This window comes from Euleptes europaea, chromosome 12 (assembly GCF_029931775.1).
Source record: "Euleptes europaea isolate rEulEur1 chromosome 12, rEulEur1.hap1, whole genome shotgun sequence".
Classification (NCBI taxonomy): domain Eukaryota; kingdom Metazoa; phylum Chordata; class Lepidosauria; order Squamata; family Sphaerodactylidae; genus Euleptes; species Euleptes europaea.
The window spans coordinates 16,793,437-16,811,667 of NC_079323.1; the positions used below are offsets into that span (position 1 = coordinate 16,793,437).

Here is an 18,231-nt window from a genome sequence, read left to right on the forward strand (position 1 = left end):
CCTGCAACAACATTTATACCCCTGCAACAACAATTATATATGAAGACATTGTCCCAGACTTTACTTGCTATGAACTTTGATACTTGTACCTTTAATACACTTTGTTCTATATAGCAGTTGTAAGTTCCAGCCGTGCTCTGTACTCACTACCTGGCAGTTGGCAACCCTAGAGGGGAGGGACTTCAGTGGGGTATAGAGGCCACTTTCTTTAACTGAACTGATCTCTACCGCCTGGAGATCAGTTGTAATAGCAGGAGATCGCCAGCCACCACCTGCAGGTAGGCAACCCTAGAGCCCAACCCACCAGTACATTATGACCCAGTGCTAACAACGTCAACTTGGCCTGGCCAGAATGAATATCCAACTCAAGAACCAAATTGACTCTTCCTATAGAATACCGATTCCTTTCGAAATATTCTTCACACATACCTGAATCCACATTGTTCATAGGGACTGCACATCATACACAGAGCCATTCTGAAGAGCCAAAACTAAACACCTGGAGGTTGGCAACTCTAGTTACTGAATGGCCCTGAATTCTAGATTAAGGGGTGGGGGGAAAGCAGAAAAAAAAGTTCCTCTGCACCAGGCATAATTTATAAACCTCTACCATATCACATTTGGCTGTCTTTTCCCCTAAAGTGACCCCCCCAACTCTTTAGCCTTTCATCACAAGGTATCTGCCCCAATAGGGTTGTCGGGTCCACCTTGGCCACTGGTGGGGGATGAACACATGAAGCTGCCTTATACTGAATCAGACCCTTGGTCCATCAAAGTCAGTATTGTCTACTCAGACTGGCAGAGGCTCTCCAGGGTCTCAGGCAGAAGTCTTTCACATCACCTGCTTGCCTTGTCAGAACAGTTCGCAGAACCTTTAACAATTCACCATAAATAATCATAAATTACATTAACATTTGGGGGCTACAGAAGCCTTTCCCCCCATCTCTGTAAGCCGAGGTGGAACATTTTTATTTGCTCATCTCCATGTAGTTATTTTATAATGCTGTTAGCAATTTCTCTCCCCCTCCACAACACCAGTTAAATCAACATGAATTGCAATAAGCTCGCCAATCTATAAATGTATTACTCATGAGCACACACACAAACACATGAACACATGAAGCTGCCTTACACTGAAACGGACGCTTGGTCCGTCAAAGTCAGTATTGTCTACTCAGACCGGCAGCGGCTCTCCAGGGTCTCAGGCAGGGGTCTTTCACATCATCTACTTGCCTAGTCCCTTTAACTGGAGATGCCGTTGATGGAACCTGGGACCTTCTGCATGCCAAGCAGATGCTCTACCACTGAGCCACAGCCCCTCCCCAAATACCTTTGCTTCGGCTGAATTAATCAAAACCAACTCATTCAAAAGCTGCAGTTTATTCTTTTTTTTTTTTAAATGACAAAAGAAGAAACAAATATTATGTGCTGTACTGTCAAAATGTCAGACTATAAAAGGCAGCATTTTAGGGATATAACAACAAACAATACATATATCAATTGCACATGAAAAAGCTAAAGAATACAAAGTGTTTGGTGTTTTTTTTTTAAAGCAATCTTCTCAAGTAGCGGAGCCACTTTGAAATTATGGATCTATTTTAGGGCTCTTTTTAAGTGGTATTTGTGCAATAGCTTTGATACTCGCTGAATCAGAAAGCGTGAGAGCTGATTAATAGTGCCTGTCAAGAAGGCAAAAGGGTAGGGTGCTCTTGTGTGCAGCAGCCCCATTCATTACAATGGGACTGAGGTTCTGCCGGATCATGTCCAGACCAGGATGATATAGAACAGGGGTTCCCAAACCTTTCGGGCCACCACCCCCTTGGTTCCACAAACTCAACCTCAGCGCCCCCTACTCTATCCTCTAAAAAGCATTATTCAAGATAGGGGTTTGCATGAATCACTAAAGAAGATAATAACAATAAAATTTCAGAACAGTAGCAATTAATTGCACATCTATTCAAAATCAAATTAAAACTTTTCAGTTGAAATTTATTCAACAAAACTGATGAACTTGATCCAGTGGTACCAGCTCTTCAAAGTCTGGAAAAAAATTCTGATAAGTTTCCACCGAATTTTCCAGTGTGGTGCCATAGCTTGTTCTATTGTAAATTAGTGAACAACACAGTTGAAGGGGCCCACCTCCAGCTGCCCCCTTGCCTCTTAGTGCCCCCCTAGGTGATCCCCCCCCAGGGGGTGGTACGGCCCACTTTGGGAACCACTGGTATAGAAGCTGTTACAGAGTGGGGGAAAAGGTAAGGAAAAACAGAATAGTGGCATGCATCCAACGAGAGCTATTTTGCAGCTTCGACCTCATGGAATAGGACTTTCCCACTTCCCCTCCTACTGTAACACTTTGGCCATTTATGCAGGGTCAATTTTGATGCTCGCTCAAAGCTCTTTTTAAAAATGCGACCTTTAAAATGCCTATTCACAGTCCCGATGCAAAAGAAGAAATTCCACTCCCTCCACTTGCCTGCTCCTTTGTTCCTTCCATTTGCCAACCGCCGTTTGCATAGCTAACGCGCTGCTGTCATTTTGCATGGTTCCTTCAGGGGATGCTTCGGTGTGGGGGTGGAGCAAACACAAAAGGTTGCATCAAAGGGGCTCTTAAGAAATGTGAAGCAGGTATGTGCCGGCTTCGCAGTCACTTCCTGAATGACGGTTCAGGGTGCAAAACTCAAAAAACATATATGCAGGGCACTTCAGGCTGGAACGTGCTGATAATTACCAAGCATAAATGGCCATTGACTCCTCCCCCTGGTTTTGTTCTTGGGTTTCAGCAGACCCTGGGGAACAGCACAGGGGGGCAAAGTTGGGCATCTGCTGTGAGACGACGAATCAGAAAAATCACTGTTCCCTCTTCTGAAGGCAAAAGCACCCTTCCATCGTAATGAACTTCCTTGCAATAAAGTTCAGTCTTCTGTTTTGGGATTATTATTATTCAGCATGAGTCTTGGCACTGCTGTTTGACAGCTGCTTCTCCAAACCAGCTGTGTCAGCACATGGAGAAACGGGAGCGCTCATGTGTTTGGCAAGCTTCTCCTGTGATACTGAGACATTTGCGCATATTTGCATAGGAACTCCTGCACAAGTCTAATGACTTCCACTCTGTGTGAGCCTAATGCCCTACCCTAACCTATTTACACCTTACAGCGTACCCAGGATTAGTTCAGGATCTCTACCCTATGTCCTGTGTAACTGGCAGGTGTAAGTGGCAGGCTTTCTTCAGTTACTGGCTGTGTGTTGCCCAATTGGGATCGTGACTGTAGCACATGTGAAGGGGCTTCAGCATTTCCCCTTGCACCATTTTTTAAAATCTGACATGGTTCCAGAAACGGGCACTGTCATTTAGATCAATTGGGACAGCCCAGAAGTGCAAACATGGTGGTACAAATCGTCCCTCTGGAAGTTCATACTCCATTCATTCCACAAACCTGATCCAAACTGGTCACCAAGCACATAGGAATGAAGAAGAAAAAGAAGAAGAGTTGGTTTTTATATGCCGACTTTCTCTACCACTTAAGGGAGAATCAAACCGGCTTACAATCATTTTTCTCTTCCCCTCCCCACAACACACACCCTGTGAGGTAGGTGGGGCTGAGAGCGCGCGAAGAGAACTGAGACTAGCCCAAGGTCACCCAGCTGGCTTCATGTGTAGACGTGGGAAAACCAACCTGGTTCTCCAGATTAGAGTCCATTGCCCCAAACCATTGCTTTTAACCACTATACCATGCTGGCTCTCGCATATGACTGTTACCCAGGATGCAGGGTGTTGACGTTGGACCCAACCTGTGTACTCCACAGGTTATAAATTGGCCTTTATAAATTGGAAGAGTAAAGGCAGAAGGTGGAGGAACCAGCACTGGATGTTGCCCAATTATGACTTTTGACCGATCAGGTAATCAAGGCTGTTTACACAAATGACCCCTTTTCTTCCCATAAGCCTATGTACAAGTTCACTCGCTGGCCCACTGTGACGAGGCCCAGGAGCAAGTCGAGGGTTCATGTGCACCCTTCTGCATGGACTATGGCAAAGCTCGCCTGCATGATCATCCACATCCCAGCACATTTATGCCCCACCTGTGGGACCAGTGTGGAAAGATTATGCAGGTGGGCCGTATGAACGCAACGTCAGTTATGACTTTGCCACCCACGCCTTATCACATTTCTACCAATAATCTCATGCTTTCCCAGTCTATGCATTTTTTTAAACACCCTCTCCCCCACCCCCATTAATTCTGAGCTTCTGTGATGATCTGGAAATTGGTGTCCTGCTGGGGTTGAAGCCCATTCACATCACCATGATGCTGACAATTAGTCAACTTTCCCCCAACTGTTCAGAATGATCAGGGTTTGTGGTATGCTGGTAGCTTATTCTGTTTGCCATCAGCACTAAGGCACAAATCGGCCAGCCACTCTGAATCTCCCAAGGGCAGGGGGGCGTGGAGAAATGGCAGACTTTGCCACTAGTGCATAGTCATAGAATCATAGAGTTGTAAGGGGCCATTCAGGCCATCTAGGCCAACCCCCTGCTCAATGCAGGATCAGCCTAGAGCATCCCTAACAAATGTTTGTCTAGCCTCTGCTTAAAGACAGCCAGTGAGGGGGAGCTCACCACCGCCCTAGGTAGTTGATTCCACTGTCGAACAACTCTTACTGTAAAAAAAAAACCTATTTCCTAATATCCAGCCGCTACCTCTCCGCCTGCAATTTGAACCCATTATTGCAAGTCCTATCCTCTGCTGCCAACAGGAACAGAAGATGGATTGGATCCTGTTTAAGATATCATGGATGATCTGCAGAATGCAACTTCTCTGCCTCGCCCTCCCTCAGTAGGCCGCCAATGTCCCCCCAATGTTGTTCCTGTAGGACAGGAAAGCCCAGAAATAGCTTGAGAGTAGGAGATCTACTGTGGGAGGAATCTGTGAGAATTGCTCCCCCTTTGTGCATGTAGGAATTTTAGGCAGGGTCCAGCCTAATCCGTTTGCCAAAAACATAGCTGAATTTGGTCGTGGAGAAACTGGCCAAGACAAAGGGAGCCTTCAGAAGTCTTGAGAGACAGGGCTGACAGTAGATTGGAAACTGGAATTGGACTCAGGCTGTTCTATCCTTCTGAGCCAGTGGGGTGTCGTGGTTAGAATGCCAGACTGTGGTTGATAAAAAAGACTGTTGCTCTAGGCTGATAAAATGGAGGCAAGGATAAAATGGAGAAGAAAAAGATGTAAACCACTTTGGGTCTCCATTTGGGAGAAAACAGGGGTATAAATAAAGTAAATAAATTATCAGTCCAGGCCAATTTAATGCTGTATTTATCTACCAATGCCACTATAATAGTTAGTAGCAGAGTGATAGGCAGGTTAGTAAAGTTGTTCCATTCTTTAAAGCTTCTGACATTCTCTGCATCTAATTTATCCCATATTTTAGCATTCCACATTCCCTGGTCTTACTTCCTTTTCATTTCTGAACATATTTATCAAATCTGACACATGTGCATTTTGTAGCAATGTTCAGTTGCTTGTTATTTTGTGTCTCCCCCCTCCCAATATTTCTATGTGCTTGTATGCACTGATAATATACTTTGCAAGACATCACTGTACATATGGGTGAATCAAAATGCTTCTCATGTGGTGTTCATCTGTGCAGTGAAAAAAAAATCCTCATGCTATCATACAGAGGATCACATAATAACTGCATTTTTTCAGTTTTATCAGTACTCATATATGTATTAGTAATTTTGGGGAGATGGGAGTTGCACACAAGCAGAAGAAATGGAAAGTTGCAGACAACTGGCCATGCTCCAGTTTCAGAATTTACTTCAGAAAATCTCGTAAAACCGGAATTAAAGAGAAGAGGAATGCAAGGCAGAGTAAACTTCTCAGCCAATAAAAGAAGAAAAAAGTTGGTTTTTATACCCCGCTTTTCTCTACCTTTAGGAGTCTCAAAGTGGCTTAAAATCGCCTTCTCCCCCCCCCCCACACACACACAACAGACACCTTGTGAGGTAGGTGGGACTGAGAGTTCTGACTGTCCCAAAGTCACCCAGCAGTCTTCATGTAGAGGAGGGGGGGGGGAAACAAACCCGGTTCACCATATTAGAGACCGCTGCTCATGTGGAGGAGTGCGGAATCAAACCTGGTTCTCCCTGTTAAGAGCCCACCGCTTTTAATCACTATACCATGCTGGCTCTCATGGAACACAATGAGTAAAATGCTGTCATCCCTATGAAGAGACAGCTTAGATGTCTCTCTGCCCAGTTTACCAACATGCTGCACATTTCCTGAATACTCACAGAATAAAATTGGCCCTGGGATGTCCCGGGTGCGAGGCGAAAAGTCAACATTCAACGGAGTAGTCAAGCTACACGAAACTAATAATCTAGTTAAATAAACGTGAAATGGTGCTCACCGGACCACAGTTCAGTTAAAAAATGTTCATTAAGGATTATAAATCCACCAATTATTACCCAGTTTTCGCTAGAATACTAGGGGTGTCTGGCCAAAGGAAGGCAGATGAGGACACGTTCAGAATCTTTCGAAGATGTTCCAATTAAGTAATGAAGCTGAGAATCTTTGGTTTCTCATTAAAGGCAGAAACAGAATGAATAAAGCATCCTAAAGAGGCATCAGGGAAAGAGACGAGTTCCAGTCAATACAAATAAGGGAATGCAAGGAAATCAGATGAGCTGTTTGTGAGTTCTCAAGTATTCAGCCGGAATAGTAAGTGGCAACTTGTTCAATATTTAAACTGTATTCCAGGAAGCGTTTGATAGAGTTATAAAAACAGGGAGTGGATAATAGATTCGACTCGATAAAGGAAGGAGCCCAGTCTGGAGGCGGGAGGTAATTGTAGAACTCGACCCCTGATAAGATCACTAGGACAGGGATGGTTTTAAAAGTTCGCAGTATTACCTGATAAGAAGCCCATTTCAGTTTAATGCACAAAATGGCTATTGTAAAACCATTCCTTCCTTTCTTAAAGACGGGAACCAAAAAGCAACCCACAAAATGAGCTGCAGCTTCAGACTGCTATTAAATATAGATCCTTGGCTATGAAACCTTTCCATCCTATTTCCTTCATTATCTCCGGAATCAAAAAGTTCAGTTCTCTTTCAGCCCTAAGCCCGTCTACATTTTGTACTGGAAAGCTTGCAGAATTTTTTTTAAAAAAGAAAACCATTATTGGAAAGGATCTCCTTCCTTATATTAATCAAAGAACTTTTCCATAATATGATCAAAGCACAGGAAGCTGTCTATGCTATAGCTTTTAAGGTCCTTCCTTTTATCTTTATCAAAAGGCAGGCAGCAAATCACTAATATCTATATTCCCTGAAAATAATAAAACACTTAGGTATTGTTTGGCGAGAGGCAGGCAATGAACAAGGAGTTAACAGGGCTCCACGAAATGCAGTCTAAAAAAAAAAGATTTGTCTTTTAGTGCCAATATAAACTTGCCCATGGAAGCAACTAAAGGCAGTTAACTACCATTACTGTATATAATGAGAAAAGAACAGCATTCCTTATGCAGCAAAGGGAATACTGATGCTTAAACCTGATATCTAAAAGCTAGGACTCTTTTTGCTTTCTGCTGAGATATATGTGCAAAAGAGTCATTTTAAGGTGCTCCAGTTTAAACACATGTGCAGACCAGGGATGGGGTTGAGGGTTGCAATTCTGCACATCTGAATTTGGGCATCTGAGATATCCACCTGACAAGGTAGATTCCCCTTCAACCTTCGAGGCTTACATGGCCTCATGGTTTCTTTGTGCCTAAAGACTTCCCTGGGTATTTAGAGGCCCCTATTTAAACACCTGACCTGGATGGCCCAGGCTAGCCTGATCTCATCAGATCTCAGAAGCTAAGCAGGGTCAGCCCTGGTTAGTATTTGGATGGGAGACCACCAAGGAATACCAGGGTTGCTGTGCAGAGGAAGGCCCTGGCAAACCACCTCTGTTAGTCTCTTGCCATGAAAACCCCAAAAGGGGTCGCCATAAGTTGGCTGCGACTTGACGGCACTTTACACTCACACACATTTAAACACCACTACTATATATGTGGGAGTCAATAGTTCATTGCATGGAGGTAGGGTTGGCAAGCCGAGCCTAGTCACAGGAGTGGGGGTGGCGGCAGCACAAGCATGATGACATCACTTCTGGGTTGTACCCAGAAGTGACAATGGGTAGATCTAGGGACCACCAGAAATTCTATGGCTTTACCATAGAGTTTCTGGTGATTCCTACAGCTACTGCCATCACTTCCGAGTTGTACTTAGAAGTGATGTTATTGCACTTGCAACACTGGGGAGGTTTTACACTTTTAAAAATGTTTTTAATTTTAATTTTTAGATTTATATCCCCTGCTGCTGCTTTAAGCAGTGGTGGGCAACAGGAAGTCAGGCCAGAGAATCGCCTGCCCCGACTGGGGGCCTGCAGCCCTACATGAAGGGTATACCTCGCACTGAGGCCTCTCTCCAACTCTGAAGATAACTGTAGATGCTGGGGGTGGGGTAGGGTTGCCAACCTCCAGGTACTAACTGGAGATCTCCTGCTATTACAACTGATCTCTAGCCGACAGAGATCAGTTCCCCTGGAGAAAATGGCCGCTTTGGCAATTGGACTCTATGGTGTTGAAGTCCCTCCCCTCCCTCCTCAGGCTGCACCCCCAAAATCTCCCGCCAGTGGTGAAGAGGGACCCGGCAACCCTAGGGTGGGGGTGGATGCTGGAGGCAGTTTCCAGAACCAGCTGAGGATTTCAGTACAGTCCCCTAAAAATCTACTGTAGCCTCATCCTAATGAAAAGGAATATAGTGGCACATAGATCACTGTTTGGAGAACAGAGTGTTAACAAGTTAAGTAAGACACAGTTTAGGGCCTCAGATTAAGATGGGATTCTAAATCCAAATTTTTAAATTAAGAAATAAGAAATTAATTTAAATTAAGAAATACCAAAATTACCACCCCCTTTTTGGTAATGCTACAGGGTCTCTTAAACTTGACATCCTTTAGGGACTACGCATGAGCTGCTCTGACCCTGAGGACAGCTAACAGATTAAGTGCTTAGGGTGGATCTTAGCATTAGGTGCCCCCATTTGAAGCTGGCCCAGTTAGAAAGGTATTTCATATGGACGATTCGGCCCCTCATTATCTTCATTATTTTTTCTCCATATTTTTGAATCTGCATTTGGAGGCAACTAGGGACAGCTCTTTTGGACAGCTCTTTGCCTCAACCCAGGAGCAGAACATTTGTATGCATGTTCCAGCATTCCTGGGTTCAGGTTGTTTAATGTGCAATGCTATGCATAGGTTTGCATAGGATGACTTGCTTATTGTAAGGCACATATCTGCTTATGGCTGGATGTGGTCTCTTTCATGCAAAACCTGCCATTTGCATACCCAGTCCATCAGAAAATTCTACACAATGATTACATTTTCTGGATCCAGGATTGGGCTGCTGTTTATGAATTAATTATTTTCAAAGTATGCTGTTATGGACCTCCACCCCCCCCCTTGCATACGTGTAAGTGTGCTTAAAGGTTTACCTGCAGGAAGAGTTGTGCATAAGAATATGTGAAACATGCATGTGTGCCCCCTATCATTAGGCATGTACTATTCTGAAGGCGAAATAATTGCCATCGTGCAGGTAGATCTCACTGCAGACACGAATTTTCGGCACTAGGGTTCCTGCATTTAAATGTTTCATCCCAGTTTGGATTAGATATGAGAATCTGTGTTATTATTGATTAGCTGTCGTGGCACTTGGTACTTTAAGTCGAAAGGCTGTGGATGTCTCTCTACCAGTTACAATGCAAGCTTGTCGGCAACGTTTAATGGTCGCTGGGAGAAGATCCTCAGACCGCCCTTTCCTGAAGAGGAAGAGGCCCTTTCAGTCGCAAATAGGATGGCGGGAGCCTGTCTATCGGGGTGGCCTTGAACTGCAGACACAATCGCAGCGCTCGTGGTGCTCCAGCTGAATATCGATCATCGTCATGTTGTTCTTGGTTCTGCCCCTTCTTCTGACGGGGCCAGCTTCAGGAATGAACCTCAGCACCTAGGAAGAGCAAGGGATGGTTAGTCCAAAACCAGTTAGAATGACAAGTCTTCCACACAGGTTATCTGTCCTGGTTTTCTAGGGTCATAGAATCACAGAATCATAGAGTTGGAAGGGAACACCAGGGTAGGGTTGCCAACCTCCAGGTACTAGCTGGAGATCTCCTGCTATTACAACTGATCTCCAGCCGATAGAGATCAGATCGCCTGATAAAAAATCTATTTATCTATTTAAGAATTATATATCCCATAGTTTTAGATACTGTATCTTTTAATTCTATTCTGTAATTGATATGAATATTTTAATGGCTGATTAGCAGTCACATATAAAGTTCGCTGCTTAAAATTGGGTCATGGAAACTAGATTATTTTTAAATTTGCCTTTTAATATTTAGTGAATTTTAATTTCTTAAATATTAATCAAGAATTTTAGCCAGGTATTATCTCTTTAATATCTATGTAATCTTTTATCTCATGTATAGATGATACAAATGTTTTACTGGCATGCGCCGTACTAATAAATCTGATTTTGATCACCTGCCATCTTGAGATGTTTTGAGGGAACTCAGTTGAAGACAGTTTTCTTTAGGGCTGCATTTGGTTGATTTAGATTTTATTAGTGGAAGTCCTGATTGGAGATTTTAAGTTGTGACTTTTTAATGGCTTTTATTTTGTTTTTATAACGTTTTATTAATACTGTAAGCAAATAAAATATTGTAAGCCATCTTGGAGCCAGTGTGTTGTAGAGTTTAATGTGCCAGACTAGGACCTGGGAAACCCTGGTTCAAATCCTCACTCACACCATGGAAGCTCGCTGGGTGACCTTGGGCCAATCACACCCTCTCAGCCCTGACCCTGCTTAGTATTTGGATGGGAGACCTCCAAGGAATACCACAGATGGGACATGGAGGCAGGCAATGGCAAACCACCTTCGAAACACCTCTTGCCTTGAAAGCACATGGTCGCCATAAGTTAGCTCAGACTTAATGGCAAAAAAAGAAAAGAAAAAAAGCCACCTTGAGTTCCACAAAGGAGAAACATGGCTAATAAATGTTTTAAATACAGAAATAAAAGTAGAAAACAGGGAAAATTCATTTCTAATCCCAGATGAGCAAAAAAAAAAACACCCAAAACCCATCAAGGAAGCTTTAAATCTATAGGCCAATGGCAGAGACGAGAGAATATGGGATCAATCTTGATTAGGTCTACTCAGGAGTAAGTCCCAGTTGGCGGACCTACATTTTTGGGACTCTGAAGCTTGAACTGTTATGGGGGGCCCTTCGCAACCAGCAACAACAGGGCAACATCCAACAAGGTCCAAGGGGCCTTGCTGCCCTTGCAAGGATCCCGAGGCCCAAATGTAGGGTTGCCAACCTCCATGTAATAGCAGAAGATCTCCTGCTATTACGACTGATCTCCAGCCGACAGAGATCAGTTCACCTGCAGAAAATGGCCACTTTGGCAATTGAACTCTATGGCATTTAAGTCCCTCCCCTTCCAAACCCTGCCCTCCTCAGGCTCCACCCCAAAAACCTCCCACCGATAGCGAAAAGGGACCTGGCAACCCTACCCAAATGGCGGAGAACAGGGTGGTGGGGTGGAGTCCCTGAAAATGGGCCATACAGCGAGCCCTTTCCCACCAGCAACAAGATCTGAGTAACTGCTGTTATTTTCTTCAGTGGGGTTGTTCTATGGCAGATGTATTGGTTCATTCTCTAACAGAGAGATAGAAGGTCATCAGAGGGGGCTCGTTAGGATAAAGAGGTGAAAATCTGATTTTTGATGTTAAAATGCACAAGTGAGATGAGTGCAGCCTGAATTGAGAATTCAGATGTATTTTTATGGTTCCGATTGGCTCTAGCCTAAGGGCTGAGCTATAGAACTATTAAGACATGCACCAACGAAGGATTTGAAGATCCAAATGCCAAAATGTAGGCTATGAATAGATTCTGGCAAGGTCAGCGAGCCCAGACAGCTGGGGGTTCGGGCGTTGCAAGCCCACCCAATTTTTTTGAAATACGTTACAGGGACATTTTGAGGTCATATGAAATGGGTATTAGAGCATATTCTAAGGTCAGTATTAAGTACTTGAACCCATTGGCTTATGATTCTATCACTAAAATAGCTGTATTTTAATAACAAACACTTAAAAATTGTTGAAAAATTCACTCATTAAAAAAAAAGTTGCTTCAGGGCCTCTCCGGGACTAGGTGGGGCCCTGAAGCTTAAGCTACATTAGTTTCATAGTAGATCCGCCACTGGTAAGTGCCATTACATTCAGTTGGGCTTACCTCTAGAAAAGTGTTCTTAGGACTGCCGAATTAATGAAGGAATGGTAAGAAATGGGAAAATGAAAACTATCTAGCATATTTTTATCCTGTTCTCCCTCTAAGGAGCTCAGGGAGGTGTGCCTGGTTCTCCTTTCCCCATTTTATCCTCAGATGTATTCTGTTATGTAAGTTACACTGTGAGAACATGTTTGGCCCATGGTCAGTGAACTTCACAGTAACCTGGGGACTTGAGTCCATATCTCCCAGACACTAATCCAACACTCTAACCACTACACCACACTGCCAATCCAGAAAATGTTTCTCACATCTTCCCTCCACACGTGAGAGATTGAATCAATCATGTATATGGAACCATGTCAATAAAAAGGAGATGGGAAATGCAACTGCTGAGCCGGGCACCATGTTTATAGGAATATAAAAGATTACGATGGCCTTATAAAGGATCTCATAGAACTGACTATAGAGGAGAATTGGACGGAAGTGTAGCCCAAGATTTCTGCCTTGCAGGTGTCTTGAAGGATAGCAAGGAACGGCGCTTCGGTGTCACATTTTCTCCGGTGATAAATGCTCGAGCCTTTTAATGCCACCTGCATCACGCTCGCTGACTTTGTTCTGAATAAAGCTGAATACAGAATGATCTATACTTGCTAAAAAAACACACGCTTGAGAACAAAGTTTTTGCAAAAGGACTGCCTACCGAGCAAAGATTTTTGATTAATTATTTGCCTGTTAATCAATCGGTAACATCTAACCTTCCTATGCTTGCAAAAAGCACCTTTGCTAACCTAACACTGTGGGTTGAACAGTTTGAAAACGAGTCATAGATTCTTTTTTCCCCAAGTATGTTTGGGAATGACTCCAATTTACGGTCAATGAATTAAAAAATTGCACTGAGGAATATTGCATTCATGCTGCAGTGACTCAGCTTTTCAGGGACCTCAGCGCTAATTCTTACTCAGGTGTTGCTTGTATATTTTTTCTTTCAGCTCAAAACATCGTATATTTTTTCCTTCAACTCAAAACCTTCTATATATTTTTTCCTTTCAACTCCAAACCTGCTCTCTTTAAGCATTTGCAGGGCTGTCACTTAGAGGAGGGCAGGGTGCTGTTCCTGTTGACAGCAGAGGATAGGTCTCACAATAATGGGTTTAAATTGCAGGCGGAAAGGAACCGGCTGGATATTAGGAAAAAATGTTTTACAGTAAGAGTAGTTCAACAGTCAAATCAGCTGCCTAGGGAGGTGATGAGCCCCTCCCCCCCACCACTGGCAGTCTTTAAGCAGAGGCTGGACAAACACTAGTTAGGGATGCTCTAGGCCAGTGATGGCGAACCTTTTAGAGACCGAGTGCCCAAACTGCAACCCAAAACCCACTTATTTATCGCAAAGTGCCAACACAGCAATTTAACCTGAATACTGAGGTTTTAGTTTAGAAAAAAAAAAACTATATACACACACACACACAAATACAATTATATTCAAATAAGTCTTTATCTTGTGTGTGTTAAGGGCTGTCCAGTCACTTCTGACGTATGGCGACCCAATGAATCAAAGACATGGCCTTTCTTGGGTGCCTTCCATCCCTTGCGCTAGGGTTGCTTTTCTAATGATATACCCTGTTCTTCTTCTGACCTGGCTCACTTAGTGTTCCAACATGGTCTCCAACACAGTAGCTAATAAGGCCAGCGCTCCTTCACTTCAGCAGCAGAACTGTATCATGTGCCTCCAGACCAATCTTGGGTTGCCAACAGGCCTGGAGAAAAAAAAGCCCTGTCCCTTTAACAGAAGCTTAATGGGGTGATATTTATCAGGTGATACTATTTACCTCCATGAAAAGCTTCAACTGCCCATTTCCACACACCAAGTTCTATTAAAATGACAGGAACCGCCCCCCCCAGGCCTCTTCAGGCTAGGCCCGTCAAGCCCCTTGTGCGGGCAGGGGACCCCCACCTCCATTGCCTTCTGTCTCTCCTAGTAGTGACAAGAGGGGGGGGGAAAGATGGAATTGCATATAGTACTACATCATGTTTGGGCATGGGGTAGCTCTAGGAAGGGATGGAAACTCTGTGGCTCTACCATAGGCTGGATAAAGCACTTTAAATGCATTTTCAATGGGCTGCCTGGTTGCCCGTCATGGTGGACAACCTCCCACACTCGAGGTCACTGCTTCTGCTGCCACTCAATGGAGCAGTGGGAGCAAATGGGAGGGGAACTGGCACCACTGGAGCCGTGATGTCACATCCAGTTTCAAATCCAGGAATCACATTGGAAAACCCAGTTGCAAACGATTGTTAAAGTGCATTATTCAATGTGTGTGAAAGCAACCATAGAGTTTCTGATGAATCCTAGAGCTACCCTATGTCACTTCTGATTTTTTACCAGACACGATGTAGTGCTGTGGTCAGCCTCCCTCCCCCCCATGCTCCTCCCCACAATCCCCTAGCCAGTTGCCATGCATTGCCTGGCAACCCTATTTCAGGCCCTAGACCAAGCTCAGGGCTGGCATCAAACACTCCATATAAGTAGAAAGCTAGCCCCTCAGGAAGGAGGCCTATCCTGCACCTGCGCTTTGCCTCATGGCATGACAGACCAGGAAATTCTTTTCTGTGAGGCGTACTGAAGCATGCAATCTTCTGTGTGAATTCTGAGGCCGTAAAGTGCTTTGTGCCATGTGCCCTTGCTAAATGGCCAAGCTGCTTTTAAGTTAGGAACGACACCAGAATCTTGTTCCTCTGCACCTGGGCCCTCTGCTGATGGCAATTTTTTTTTTTTTAACAAAATGGCTTGAGAAATATGGAACAAAGCCAGTGGTGAGCATTTAGCCCTAGACGCAGAAAAATTAAAGAATCTTGCCCAGGAAAAACGCAGCGGGCCAATATCAATCTCGGCTTTGATGTACCCTATATAGATTTATCTTCACAGTACCTATTAATGCTAATGTCTAAATCTCTGCTCATTGTGCTGCTAATTCATCCCGAAAGGATACATTTACATTTAAATTTACAAAAGCCAGGTCATTCATAGCTAAAGCTGGAACATTGTCCTTAATTAATTCCGGTATGCGAGATAAAAAGAATGGAAAGAATTAAGAGCGATGAGCTGGTGAGTGAATTTTTGTCATTCCTGAGGATCACAAGCCTTTGTACCTAGTGGCAACCCAAGAGCCTAAAAATGTGTTATCCCAACATGATAGCAGTTGGCAGAACCTTTAACAATTCACCATAAATAATCATAAATTACATTAACATTTGGGGGCTATGGAAGCCTTTCCCCCCATCTCTGTAAGCCGAGGTGGAACATTTCTATTTGCTCATCTCCATGTAGTGATTTTATAATGCTGTTAGCAATTTCTCTCCCCCCCCACACACCACCAGTTAAATCAACACGAATTGCAATAAGCTCGCCAATCTATAAATGTATTTCTCATGAACACACACACACACACGAACACACGAACACATGAAGCTGCCTTATACTGAAACGGACCCTTGGTCCGTCAAAGTCAGTATTGTCTACTCAGACGGGCAGCGACTCTCCAGGGTCTCAGGCTGAGGTCTTTCACATCACCTAGTGCCTGGTCCCTTTAACTGGAGATGCCGGGGATTGAACCTGGGACCTTCTGCATGCCAAGCAGAGGCTCTACCACTGAGCCAATCCTTTAAAAGCATAAAATCTCACTGATCAGATATGTGGCTGGGAAGGGCAATAGAATTCTGCTCTCTGTACTGTCTGCAAATAGCTGGTTGGTGAGATGTTTACCCTTCTTATGAAAAGAGTTACATGTACGGAGGCCCTGGCAATATAGAGGGAAGTGATAATAGGATGAAATCTAGAGACCCAGTCGGAATTAAACCCCCCCCCCCCCCACACACACATATTCAAAAAGCTACTTTTTCCTTTAAGGAAAAAAGACCAGAGACTGTGATCACGGATCTCTCACATCACTTGTGGTTTGACCCTGAGATGATGGTGGACAAGGGTGGAGGGCATGCATAAATAAACTTCCTGGCCCTGGGGAATCACTGAAAGGGACACCATACAGCAGCCTTGCTGAAGGCAAATTCAGGTTTGGGGATATGGTCACGGCCTTGATAGAAGAGCCCTGTGACGCAGAGTGATAAGCTGCAGTACTGCAGTCAAAGCTCTGCTCATGACCTGAGTTCAATCCTGACGGAAGTCGGTTTCAGGTAGCCGGTTCAAGGTTGAATCGACCTTCCATCCTTCTGAGGTTGGTAAAATGAGTACCCAGCTCGCTGGGGGTAAAGTGCAGAGGACTGGGGAAGGCACTGGCAAACCACCCCGCAAACAAAGTCTGCCTAGTAAACGTTGATATGTGACATCACCCCAAGGGTCAGTAATGACCCGGTGCTTGCACAGGGGACTACCTTTACCTTTTACAGGGCCTCGATGGGAGACCTCCTGGGAATTGCACATAACCCGGCTTGACCTCTGCAATGGAAGAAAAGCAAAAAATGGAAATGCTACCCACGAAATAGTACCTCGTGATACTTTTTCACTAGTTTCCCTGGTGTGCATGTGCAGGATTTCCAGTGCGTAAAGCTACAGCCACAGTTGCCGCCACAGCGCTGGACGAGAAGGCAGCGTGGAAAGTACACGGCGTTGGTCACCTTCAGCTCTTCCCTTATGTTGACAGAATAGTTCCTTGGAGTGCAGCTGTAGCGTTTCACATCATCGTTCAGCCTGTCCAAGTCAACTAGAAGGTAAAGTGGGGTGGGGGGGGAGAGAGAGATCATTTGTAAAGAAAGATCACACTAGAACCAATGCCCTCTCAATTGCCACATAGACTGTACCAAAGATGAATTCTCAATAGGAAGGCTTCATAGCAAATGTGCGTGCAATGTGTGAACTGGTGTTAACATCAGCATTTCCCACAGCAAAGGGTTGGACACCTACATATAATGTTGCCAACAGCCTGGAGGAAAAAATGCCCTGCCCTTTTAATAAAGGTTTCAGGGGATGCTATTTGTAGGGTTGCCAACCTCCAGGTACTAGCTGGAGATCTTCTGCTATTACAACTGATCTCCAGCCGATAGAGATCAGTTCACCTGGAGAAAATGGCTGCTTTGGCAATTGGACTCTATGGCATTGACGTCCCTCCCCTCCCCTCCTCAGGCTCCACCCCAAAAACTTCCTGCCGTTGTCAAAGAGGGACCTGGCAACCCTAGCTATTTGCCAGGTGATGTTATTTACCTCCATGCCATGAAAAGCTTCAACAGCTTGTTTTCACACTTTAATTGTCTGTTTCCACAGCTTCAGCTGCCAATGTGGTATAATGGTTAAGAGCGGTGGACTCTAATCTGTAGAAATGGGTTTTATTCCCCACTCCTCTGTATAAGTGGCAAATTGGTAAAATCCCACCAATCCACCGGGTTGCCCACCGGCCAGCTGAGGGCCGGCGCCAACTCTGGAAGCGACGCGGACGCTCTGGCAACCTTGGCTGAAACTCTATGGAAACCATAGAAACCATAGAGTTTTGGCCGGGATCGCTAGAGTATCCGCATCACTTCCGGGTAGACCCGGAAGTGACGTAGGTGCGTCGTGTGGGGTGCGAGTGGGCATCGCGCACGTCCGCTGCGGCCCCTCAAAGCTCCTGCCAGTGGAGCTGTGGGGCCTGGCAAGCCTATATGTATGCTTCCTGCAAGAAACATTGGTGAGACACTGGAATATCATGCTTCAAACATGTTTGCCATGTAGATCCTGGAACTGCCCTACTATTGCCAGGGATGTGTGTACTTAGCAGTTGCACCTTAAATCACTCAAAATGTGTGCAGAGCTGCTCACCTGAAAGTAGGGTTGCCAGCTATAGGCTGGGAAATACCTGGGGATTTTGTAGGTGGATTCTAGGGAAGGCATGGCTTGGGTGGGGGAAGGACCACAG

At 44.6% G+C, this 18,231-nt stretch overlaps 1 protein-coding gene across 1 annotated transcript in view; it reads right to left on the reverse strand.

Moving 5' to 3' along the window:
* Window positions 1-9,846: 9,846 nt before the first annotated feature.
* PDGFD (platelet derived growth factor D) overlaps window positions 9,847-18,231 on the reverse strand; it is a 165,285-nt gene continuing 156,900 nt past the window's right edge. The window contains exons 6-7 of the mRNA XM_056858559.1: window positions 16,832-17,046; window positions 9,847-10,044 (exon numbers count right to left, since the gene is read on the reverse strand). Of these exons, the coding sequence (XP_056714537.1) occupies window positions 9,910-10,044; window positions 16,832-17,046 (350 nt within the window). The 3' untranslated portion in view covers window positions 9,847-9,909. The remainder of the gene's footprint in view (window positions 10,045-16,831; window positions 17,047-18,231) is intronic.